This window comes from Carassius carassius, chromosome 19, assembly GCF_963082965.1.
Source record: "Carassius carassius chromosome 19, fCarCar2.1, whole genome shotgun sequence".
NCBI lineage: Eukaryota > Metazoa > Chordata > Actinopteri > Cypriniformes > Cyprinidae > Carassius > Carassius carassius.
Genome location: NC_081773.1, coordinates 22,908,492 through 22,921,123, shown reverse-complemented (window position 1 = coordinate 22,921,123; position 12,632 = coordinate 22,908,492). Strand labels below are relative to the sequence as shown.

At 36.9% G+C, this 12,632-nt stretch overlaps 1 protein-coding gene across 1 annotated transcript in view; it reads right to left on the bottom strand.

The window, feature by feature from the left end:
- The window catches only part of LOC132095406 (solute carrier family 49 member 4-like), a 38,330-nt gene that overhangs the window by 18,986 nt on the left and 6,712 nt on the right, over positions 1-12,632 (bottom strand). Inside the window, exons 3-5 of the mRNA XM_059500341.1 lie at positions 9,784-10,046; positions 7,805-7,934; positions 3,277-3,385 (exon numbers count right to left, since the gene is read on the bottom strand). Coding sequence (XP_059356324.1) covers positions 3,277-3,385; positions 7,805-7,934; positions 9,784-10,046 — 502 coding nt within the window. The remainder of the gene's footprint in view (positions 1-3,276; positions 3,386-7,804; positions 7,935-9,783; positions 10,047-12,632) is intronic.

Below are 12,632 nucleotides of genomic sequence, written 5' to 3'. Positions count from 1 at the left end.
GCATGTGAGATTTATTTGACAGCTTCATCCTACTAGACTACACAAACCCAAATTTTACTATTATTTTTACTGTGTGTGGAGATTCAGCACTGCACATTTTCAGATTTAACCATCTACTTAACACTGTCAATGTTTCTTTCTGGACAAGCATATCCTCAGTAACTGACAGTAAGGCGCCGCTGCTCTGAGAATTTATATGGTCTGAGGATACATGTGCTGATTAAATGTCCTACTGCAGGGGTAAAAGACATCTTTATCTATTTGAAATAAACATCAAGTGCTAAAACACACAGTAAATCATAGTGCATAATCAGAATGTAATATATTATGTGCAAGCCAAGTAGACTACATAATTTAATATCAGATGATGTTGATGTGTTCTAAAAGTTTTCTGGGAGTGGGGGGTGGCAGAGATGTTTGGCCCCTTGGTTCCGATGCCCCTGGATGTATTAATTGTTATCTAGTTATTTCCATTCTGTGATTTATGTCTTCTGCTGTAACATTGCTATTTCCCCCAGGAAATGAAAGAGGTATCATACACTATGCTGTTTCCTTTGGCAAAAAGTGTAACTCATGTGTGTCCAAACCATTATTTCAAATTCAAATTATTCTGTCATAGTGCCCTGGAATTGTTAGGACTCGGGACAAGGAGAAGAATGATACGGTGCATGCATACCCCTAGGAAAATGATGTTACATACAGTCTACGCAGTTTAGGAAATGCTTTGTTCATCACTAGAGATCCGGTAGACTAATAATAACACTGAATCAATCTAAAACAACTAAATTATAGATAGATTCAATAGAAAATATAGAGTTAGCAAGGCCCATCTAGGCACAATGCTAAATCCATCCCAAACAAACGAAAACATCATAAATTATCTGGTGTCAGTATAAACTAATATCACACAAATCACGTTCTTCTGGGAATGCTAACACTTCTTCCAGGTATTCTAGACCTCCTTGTTCACTAACATGTTTACACTGGAAACCTCACAGGCAAAAAAACATGGCATCACTCACTGAAATGGGGTTTAAATCAGAAAACCACACTGCTACACCTATAGTTTTAACCCTATCAAGTCGATTAACGCGGATATGCGTTTTGAGTCATTTTCTCCTGATAACCCCGAAAAGAACTTAAATTACACTTTCAGTTTTAATCGTACAGATAAGAGCAATACATCAATCGAATCTGTAAAGGGTCTACTTTTTTTTGGATACAGACATAATAACAACAAAACTTTGTGCACTTATAAAATAAAGATAACAAACAAGGTGCGCTGTCTGCAGCCTTTGTCTGCGCTGATCTTCTTTTACAAACACGTCATTTAAATTAACTGTAGCTCCGTGAATACTCAACGAAAATACATGAGAGAGATATCTATAGAAAGCTTGACATGTCTATTTTTAAACTAAACAAGTGCCGCCGAAAACAGATATTCTGTGATAAAGTAATCCATATGAAAACAACGCGATGTCTGTTTTTCATGTCTCCCTTCATTATATCTAATGTGACCACGCCCCCGCGCCGAACGCGCTATTCAGATTCAAAGTCAAAAAGTTCGGTACAGGCACCACAAAATTAAGCCCTAGTTTTGAGCAGTTTGAGGCACCTCTGATAAAACCAGCAATCCACCTTCTGTTTGATTATGAGTTTCCAATGGCAAAAGGTCTGTCTAATCAGTGCACAGCCATTGTGCGCAGACTTAATGGCAATTCACCATTAATGAAGCAATTAGACAAGGCTGATTAATGTAGCAGAGGACCTTGCACTTAAATGATGCTAATTATTGTTGTACAACTCTACATGCTTATGCCTCAGGGTTCTAACTTTCCATTTGTAAATTACCAAGTGCAAATGTGAAACAAATTTGTTGTTGACTTCTGACACTGATCAAAACATAACTTAAATAAAAGCCTCTGAATACAAACTTTCTAAGGCTTCAAACATCATTTGCAAATTACATTTCATATGACAACTGGATGCCGACTATTGTGAAAAAAGTCTCAATACTCATTGGATTAGGTATCAAGAAAAAACAATGAACATTAGTTAGAATGTTATATAGAATACACAATGCCAGGTTTCCGAAGTGGTCTAGGCTGAATAAACTGTTGAAGTTTAATACATAAAGTTTGGGGTTTGGAACAAATCCCTAACCAGAATGTCTGAAAAATATCAATACACTGCTATCTTGTGAGCACTTTATTTTACACAATGGGCTCCTAGAAATCTATATATAATTTCAGTTTGTCTGATAACACTTATTTCTCTTCAAATTTAAAAGACCTTCTCAACAATAGTGAAATATTTAAATGGGAGAAGGAAATGCATGTGCCGTACACTTTCAATTGTTGTTCAAAAAGAACTGAGACTTGAATGAGAAGTCGGACAATTCAAATTAGTCTCTCAATGGCTTTGGCAGCAGATACATATTGGGGAAAAAGGAAAAAGGCATGCTATCTTCAACTTGTATGGTTTTCTTTCCAATACCAGTTCAAAGACCACCTAGTTTACTTGAAAAAGAAACTACAAGACCACCATCATTGTCTCTGCAAGCCCGTAATTCAGCTGGGCCTAGAATGTAACATGATTGCTTTGGCCCACAACTCTAACATTTCAGATGCTAATGTGAGGAGGCTGGGGAGAATCAGAAACTCTGAGGTGGAGAGCTCATCTCATTAAGCTGTGGTTGGCCCATCAAAAATGGAGTACTTTTGTGAGTATGCAAATAAAAGCATCTTGAGCATGTATGTTTGATTAGATTCTGATGAGCTGTCTGGAGAGGGAAAGGATGTAGAGGGCTATCTTCATATGGATAGCTCTGGATTTTCAAAACTATAATTAGATCTTTTAACAGCTTGTTTTGAAGTTCAAAGTCCACCCATTCAGGCCTGCCAGCTTTTTAATGAGAAAGTATAGAAAGGCAAACGAAAATGTTTGGTTAGAGTTTCCAGTCAATACTTCAATGTGTGTGTTTGTACTCCCAGGGTTAATTATGAGTCAATAACCATTTAATCCAGGGAAATTACATTTCATTTTGAATTATAATTGAACTCATAAAAGGTGCCAATGATCTGAATATCTGATATATGCAACTTATTTCAGACACAAAGCATACTGAAACACACGATATTTCGCTTAATTCATTACATTTATTAAACATTTAATCATCGAAGCATAAACTAGACCTCATTCTTTTCCTGAAAACCTTATAATACCTATAATGTATCATCTAAATGGGCCCAGCATGGAACATGGAATATATCTTACCTGGCTGACTTTAGCAGGTGTTAAAATCATGTCCAACACTCCGGCCCAGCCGGCAACAACCCCTGTGGGCACGGAGTAGGCGAGTGCTATCATCAGGAAGCGCATGTTGCTGAAAAAACAAAAGCAAAGATGAGGACTGATGAAAACTTTTCGAAACAGAACAGTATGAAAGCATTTTAAGGCACTAGGCTGCATTTTGACTGTGTATGACGCCCATTTCTGAAAGAGTAACAGATCTTTTAGAGCTGTCATGAAACTGAACATCAAAGCCTGTGCATCTCACAGAGAGTCAAAGATTGTAGAGTTTCTTTCCTATACCTTCCAGACTGTCACCAAACATTTATCTTACCTTACAGCTCAGTGACAGACAGATAAAAGTCTCCTGAATACAAAAAAACAACAACATAAAACTGATAGCAAAAGCAGATATCAGGGAAGCATAATGCTAGGATAAAGACATGCCCAGAAGCGGAGCTTTGTCTTACATGGATTAAGCTTCCTCAGCCAAATATGATTCTTAATAGGCAGTATCAAGCAAGGGGTCAATGTAATATTACAACTTTATTAGCATTACAACAAAATCACGCAAATGCACCAGTGAACTTGAAATTTACATTCTAATCCTTTTGCCATTTTCGTAAAAGTAAAACTGACTAAATTAATGAATGTGACATGATAAAATATTGAAAAAAAAAAACTATGATGAAAAATGAGGGGTTATTTTTAATTATTGAGGTCCTGCAGCAAAAGTAAAATTACCTTTGAGAATATGCAAAGCTAACAGATAGCTTTCTTCAGGTAATATAGACCTTGATATCAAGAGTTTAGCCAAGCAGGAATCGTTTTGAACATCTTATTAAATCTAACTGACCCACTGGGCAAAGCTATGCATAATATCAGTATCTGCATGTTTTTAATAAATCATATATCTGTAGGGCATAGCGGAAATACTTTTACTCTATAATAACATTATCTACGAGACTCTCTAACAAGCATTATTTGCCAACAAATCCTTCTTGAAGCTAAGCAACAACAAAGTTGCTATGTAGATACAACCATTAATACAAACACAGTGCATGGTTTAGTGTACTGTCAATTTTGTGTTAATCCTGCCCTGATACAAAAATCCCTTGCTATAAGGGATGTTTTTTCTTCATGTATTAGCATTTTTATGAGCATCTATCCAGTCGCAGGATTGCTGTAGTCAAGACTGAAACAGGTCGAGAATCCCTTTGTAGAATCAGTCTTTATGCGTGGCTTCTGGCAGGCCTCCAATCAATCCGGCCCAATTACAATCACCCACCCTTCTCACTCACTTCTCTACCTATTTTCCCTCAAGTGTACCAAACAGTGTCTCCCCAACTTACCCAATAGGAAAGGTTCCCCCGTAAAACAACAAAGCCTCTGAAACCAATCACAAGGGCTCTCCAAAAATGCTTTGTTTATCTTTTGAAGTGGTGTGCTATATGGAATTTACTTGTTGTAGTTTGGTTCTTGGTATTTGAGTCTCTCACACTTGATTTGATTCAAAGAAAGTTGTTGTTTGATTGTACCACCCTCATCCAGAGTTTTTGGAGCCATCAAGCCAGAAGGATCATCAGCTAAGTGCCTTTTGTCCTTTGCTGGCTGTGATGTAATCTTATGCACCAAGATTAAAATTTTGAAAGATACGACAATTTTTAGCACCAAGTCTATCAATACTAATACTATCATCACTTTTACTGCAGTATTTTAACACTACATATTAGTTCCTGTAAAGGCATGATGATGCAACTGCACAGATTAGACTTTTCCAGGCTTCCAAAAATTGAGATTTAAGGAATTGGTTCCTTTTAAATGAATGAAATTTGAATTGAATTGCAACACCCGAAAGGAGGCTGAATTGGAACTTGAATTGGAACTGCAGAAGGTAGAAAATACATTTTGTACAGTTCAATTCGGTTTTAAATTTCTACTTCCAGATGCAAATTGCAATTCTGGACCTTGTTTGTTACTTCATTTTTAAATTCAGCAGTTGCCTCAATGTAATTTTTCTCAGAGAAAAGTTGTTTGACCAGGTTGCCAGGCAAAGATGCTAATTATAAGTTCACAAATTAATTGGATATTACATTAATGCACCCGTAGTTACTTGTAGAAAATTCAACTTCCATGACACCCTACCCATAATTACCTCCAAGGTATGAACCACTGGGTGTAAAGGAACTTCTACCATCTACAGAACATCCAGTCTATTAACAGGAAAGTGTGAAAGCCAAGCATGGTTTCAGTGAATTTTACAGTGGCCTTGAAGAGGTAATCACAGAAAAAAGGTGTTGACGGAGGACCCTTTCTCCCAACTGTACCCGTTTCATTAACCTCACAGCTGGGAGAGATCGATATCTATGCACTTTTTTCTCCCACCATTTAGATTATGGGATATGAGAAAGCCTTTTTTCCTTTCTTTTGAAAAATTTGGGGGAGCCATCAAACCAGAAGGATCATCAGCTAAGTGCCATTTATCCTTGGCAGGCCTTGTTGGGATCTTATACCTCAAGATGCAGATTTTGCAAGCCAAGGCCAATTTTAACACAGAGTCCATCAATACTAATAGTATTCTATCATCACTGTTAGTACAGTAATCAAACGGTGGATAATGGTTTCCATAAAGGAACAATGAAATAATGATGCTCTCTGCAACAAATAAGTCAAGCACAAAAAAACCTTTGAAGTTTCACCAACTCAGGTAAGCCAAGGACATGAGAGTTCAGAGACTGGAGGTGAAACGCAATCATGACTGCACGCCCCCAGTCCGTATCCAATTAACCGTCCCTGTAGACTAGCTGTTTTACAAAGCTCTACCAATCCACTCCTCCATTCAGATACAAATGTGAGACGGCTACTGGAACTCTGCTTATCTGTGGGACTCCAGACAGCATTACAGTCTTACTGGGGTGACTTCATCCATTCTTGTTTGTTCTTCTTTTTGCTTTCAGCTCTTCTTCGAGTGGGAAAGTTCTGGCGTTCCTCAGAGGAGGTCGAACTGCAGACTCTCTAATACAGTGGAAGCTCAAAAGTCTTTTCCAGTTCACAGATTTCGGCCAATTCCTCTAGTGTTGATGTGAGAACGCATTCAAAACAGGGCTGGCTTCATCTGATCGGTGAATAGCGCAACTACCCCAAGAGCTGCGGGTGCGACTACATCAAGAGAGTTCTGACTAACTGTAAAAATGTGGTCACACTGGCCTTCGTGGACTTCAGTGGGTTACTAAATGTACAGACCAAGATGTTCTATTTATTAAGGATGGTCAGCATGTGCCATCATAAGGCTTGGTAATTAATCTGCAGGGAGAGGATCTTATCTTTGATGTGCATTAAATGACAACTGTGGCATATGGTGAGTGGCGAAATGACAAGACCCTGTTCATTAAGATTCTCTTTTGTAAAAGCGAATGATAAAACATCAAAGACAGTGCTGAGATCAGGGAGACAGAATGTGGAAGTTACAAAAGGCCTAAAATAACAGATGTCCATTGTTGTGTCCAATGTACCCAATGCAAAATCTCTTGTGAATGCCAATGAAGAATACAGATATTCACGCTATATATTTATTTTTAACAAGAATAAGTAATGTGCTCAGGTTTTTTCAAGGTTTGAAATGGTTGCACATGGTTTTTACAAGGACAAGAGATTTGTTATCATATATTCATTCCAATGCCATCAATCAAATAGTTAAATTGTCCTCAGAAGAAAACAAAAGTACATATTTACCAAAATTGCTCTTTACCTTCCAACAGTTAGTGATTCAAGCACCAAAATTGAAATGTAGCATTAAAATAATCAATATGATTTATGCAATATACACTACCATTCAAAAATGTTTTGAAGGATCATGTGACACCAAACTCTAGAGTAATGGCTGCTGAAAATTCAACAAAAAGGACTTCTTTCAAAAACATAAAAAAAAATCTTACTGGTCCCAAACTTTTTAAAAAAATAGCACATTTGAACTCCTACTTAAGCTTTTTTCACAATGTACAGAAGTGCAGTTCGTGCTGACAAGTTTGGCTGGAAGTGATGGTTAGTATCGTTCCACTTCAGTAGACACGGATTCATCAACTGGGGTTATATGGATTACTTTTGTGTTTGTTTTGTATAGTTTTTGAAGTGTCAACCTCTCCACTATATAAGACTGATTATTTTCCTAAAATTATCTACAGATAATAAGAGAGTCAAATACATCTGGGATGACATGAAGGTTAGTAGATGAGAGAATTTTCTTTTTGGGTGGAGTTTTCCTTTCAAATACAGAGCTTAAGCGATATGAACAACTTATGTTGGTTCTTCTATCCTTTTTGCAGCTTGACAACTGTGATCACCATCCGTTTTTGTTGTATGGAAAATAAATGTTAGATATCTCTGTTTATCTTTTATTTAAATTAAAAGAACATTTTTATTTTCAAATGAACTACTCCTACTTCCTAACCTCCATTCTTTCATTCTCTGTTCAAAACAGTTTGAGCTGTTTGGTAAGGGAGGACTGTGGTTATACCTCAGCAGTCTGCAGATGCTGCTCCTGTAGCTGAGACGTTGGCTAGCCGCTGCCACGCTGGGAGGGATGGGCGGCCTGGAGGGGAAGTAGAACAGCACAGCCACGAAAAGTGCTGCAATCATCCCAACCTCTGGAAGGTCACAAAAATACACAACATTTATCATGCAGCCTTGGTGTCAACATTAAATCTCTCAAAGATTTTACGGATTCAGACTTAATCTATCTCTGTTAATTAGAAAAAGAGCTTAATGCGCCTGGCATTTCACTGCAATTTTCAGATACTAAATTCTAATTAATGAGAGAGAGCGAGAGAGAGTGGTATCCAAACCAACATCATTAATGGTCATTAGATGGCTCACATTAATCTAGAGTTAAAGATGAGTCTAGCAGATTTATTACAATCCTGTAGAGGGTGGAAATGCACAATGAAACAACTGATCAGCTCATTAACCCAGGTCCACAAAAAGCTCCTGTTTTCAAATGTGCTTATCCAGTGCTGGAATGTGTGACAGTGCTACCAAGTCCATAATTGAGCATTGCTGTAGCCAAGCATAAAAAAACCTGTTGGCATACAGTATCTCAAAATGCCAGCACAGTCTTCAGGTTGAGTTCCTAAATTTTGTGTCCCTCCTGTGTGCTGTCCACGTGATAAAATAAGTGCAGTTTCCTTGGACAGATCCCATTTTTATTCAGCTAGTTAACTTTTACAACAGCCCTTCTATAAATCTGCCTTTTCTGTCATAAAATACAGACTTATAAAGCGGGCTTGGATGCAGGCAGGCGATATGATAAAAAATCTTACATAAAAAATTAATTTTATTTCGCACTAATAGTAGATCTCAAGATATACATTACTGCTCAAAGGTTTGGGGTCAGTAAGATTTAATGAAACGTATACTTTTAGCAAGGACACATACATTTGATCAAAAGTGACATTATAAAGACATTATAATGTATAATGTTACAAAGGATTTCTAACTTTATATTCATTAAAGAATATTGAAAAAAATGTATCAGTTTATTCATCAAAAAAAAAAACACTGAGCAGCACAACTGTTAATAATTAATATTAAAAATCAAAAACCAAATCAGCACACTAAATTAATTTCTGAAGGATAATGCAACACTGTAGATTCTAATATTTAATATAGCAATATGTAATGAAATTTTGTTTTATCAAAGGAATTCCTCATTAAGCATACAGTAAGATATTTCTTTCAAAAATGTAATCTTACCAACCCCAAACCTTGGAAGTTGGAAATAGTTGTGTAATTGCTGGAAATTCAATAATAAAAAAAATTATATGAATTAATCATGTGGTAATGCTTATTTTTGGAAATAAAAAGATGAATAGGTCTCGGTGCAGTGGCATCAGTGGGAACATACGATTTAAAAATTCTGGTTTAAATACGGTTTAAAATCTGGTTCAGCAAATGGTACAGCAAAATTTTTATTTAAATTTTACTGTCAAACAGTATAAACTTTTATACCAACCATCTCTAAAGACTTGGCCCTTCTCTAAGGTTTTATTGGACGGGACAGATCACTGAATCTTTTCAAGTTTATCGTCTTCAAGGAGTGTGTCAAAATCCAGTGTATGTGGCTGCATCTTGATGCCCAATGTTGCAGTAAGTGTCACAATGACCTCTAAACTACTAACAAATTGATGTCTTTCCTGTGTCTAAAGTAACAGCAACATCTTCCAACCTAAACAGAGGCAGAGTATCAATCTATTATTGACAAGATTTCTTTCTCTCTCTCTCAAAATGTTTTAATTTTCTGAATCAGTTAAGCGGAACAATGTGAGGCAATCTTTATAGCGAGGTAAACGCAAACCACGTTAAGACGTTTGTGGTATTTGGAGAGCCACCATGGATGGCTTTCTTGTGATTGCTTTTCTGTATGGCAAATGCTTAAAATAATTTAGTATTGATTCAAAATGAATGCTGTTGCTGGATTGTCAGCAGACAATACCGTACCTGCGTAAAGAACAAACTGTATCCTGTCTCCTATGTGGTTTCGGTTCCAGTAAACTGTGCTTCCCACAGTGCCATTGGGTGCAGGGACAGCCAACGGACCAATCAGAAAGGCGAAGGCTGACCCCAGGTAGCCGATGAGTGATGCAATAGCGGTGGCTGTAGCTCTCTGATCAGGAGCAAACCAAGTAGTAGAGAGCAGAGGACCGGCACTCATAATGGTAGGACCAGCTAAACCATTCAGAAGTTGACCTCCATGAATCATCCTGTTGATTTGGAAAAAAAAAAATGGGGAAAAAACTTAAATGAAAGACAATAAGATTTTAAAGTAAATAAATTAAATATGAGTGAGCTTCTTCCTGTAAAAACCAGCATGACAATGCTATGTTGCAAAATGCTGGCTTTCCAGGGGATTGTAATGCGGCAGATAAAGTTATATGAGTGTTTTTATCATGTTGCTATGCCATTGCTAGGGTGTTTTGGGTGGTCAAAAAGGCCGCTCAAGCATCAGTGATATTTTACTTCCTATATACGCAAGCTGGACAAATATGTAATAATTAACAAATCAATATAAAAAATGGTCTAAATGCAATCACCTTTTTGTTGGTTTCTAAACACCAATCGATGCTCTTTTACATATCTATCAGAGGTGATGTTTGATAGCAGGGGAAACAAAAGAGCTTTATCTGTGAGACAGGATGACTGAGACCCGCAGCAGGGAGACTTGTGATAGCCTAACTGCCTGAATAAATGCTGCACAGTGCTTGTCCCCAGAATAGATCTTCAGCATTGGTGAAGATAGAGAGTGACTGAAACACTTTTTCATTTCCTACAGCCCAGACGTACACCAAACCAGCCCGAAATGCTCTTTCTTCCTTCATGGTAATCACTGTCATAAAGATCAAGAGGCTTTTTGTGTCGAGCTTTTTCTAGTTTCTACCAAGCAATTGTCACAATCTGAACAAAATGTTTTAAGGTCTATTCCTGCGTTCATGAAGATGTGACGATCTTTACTGTGGCTTGTCAAAGATTGTCTGAGGGATGGTAAAAAACCTCTGGAGATGTACTGAGTGGAGGATTGATGGTATACATGCCCTAGATTTAAAACCACCTCACAAGTGCTTTTGGTTTGGTCAGAACACACCATACACTACATTTAAACTGTCTTTTAAAGGTTCTTGAACCTTACAGTTTGCAAAAGACTTTGGTTCAGTCATCGATCATGCAGTGCTCTCCTTAATTCCCAATCTAATACAGTGTGAAAGCTCTCTCGACTATTCCTTTCTCTTTTGTTCCAGCATGTTGACATCTGATTCTGCTGAAAGACTTTTATACATTCCTACTGCATGTTTCACGACTGGACATCAGCCCCTGTGACACTACATTCATGCTAAAGCCTGTGTGATTTTGCTTCTAATGAGATTGGCTAGAATGCACTGTGGGATTTTTTCCCCCCTAAATAAGAAGCAGCAGTCTGCATTTGCAGTGATTGCAATCATTGTGATACCCCTCACGTAGCTTATAATTGGATCGTAGATGACTCTAAATCCTACACCTTCAGCTGATCATTATGACTTCACGTTTGTCAGTTATGGTTGGAAACAATGCAAAATTGGCAATTCTGGTACTAAGAATGACTACAGATATTGCCTACTATATCAAGGCCAATGAATTCCAGTCTGAATTGATTCTGTTAGCCTATTTTAATTGAGCAATAAAGTGTAAGAGGCTATACTATATTGTGATTATAATCAAATACAGGTCAGTGTTACACAGAATACTCAGAAGAATGCCTTTAACCCTTTTCAGCCATGACTATACGGAAAATAAAGCACAGATTACAAATGTTTCATTAGGCAAATTCATTAAGTATCATCTTCCCACTAAGTGATTCAGACCTTGACATGTAAACAAAGGTTAATATTTGGCATTTATGGGTACAGCAAAATAATAAATCCAGCAACTGGGTGTTTTGAAATAAACAACTACTAAGTACATTATGTATTTTGGTACAGCTGTAACTCTGTATAGACCAATGACCATCCAAGACTATCTGTTCTATAATATTAAGTGTGTGTAAAAACTTGCAAATATTACACTTTCTGTGTCAGTGACTGTTAACTGATAGGTCTAACCTGAAAATAATGCTAAGTGTGCAAATAATATAATAAGCCACACTTTACTTTAAAGTCAAATTCTTGCTATTAACTATTGACTTTTGCCTCAATAAACTCCTAATTTGCTGTTTATTAATAGTAAGGTAGTTGTTAAGTTTAGGTATTGGGTAGAATTAGATATGTTGAATATGGTCATGCAGAATATGTGTTTTATAAGCTCTAACAAATCAAACAAATCTGCTTCAACCACAAACACTGTTGATTTGAATTTTTTCTTTTTTTGATTTGATCTCAGCCCTTCTGACACCACACCAAGCTTCTAAGCAAATATTTACGTTAATAAAAGTAAGACAAATCTAAGAAATCAATAGGGCTGATTATAGAAACTTTTTACTTGCACTATTATAAACTATTCATATTAGTATCATGTTGGATAACTACTTGTCCTAAAGCAAAATTTGTGGAGAATCACTGTCGTATGAGCATTCTTCAGGTGACAATCCACTAAACTTTGAATTTGAATCAAAGTAAGAGATGAAAAGGGAGAAATAAGTCTCATGCATGGAGAAATGTGAGGGCAGTGGAGGAGCGGTAATTTAGCCTTAGAAGTTTCTAATCCGGCACGGACAATGTCAGGGAGGATCTTCTGCTTTCTAATGAAACTGCTGGGTAACAGGATTTTAATGCAAATTTTATAACCTGAGTAACATATTTTAAAAAATGGACTGCTTTATA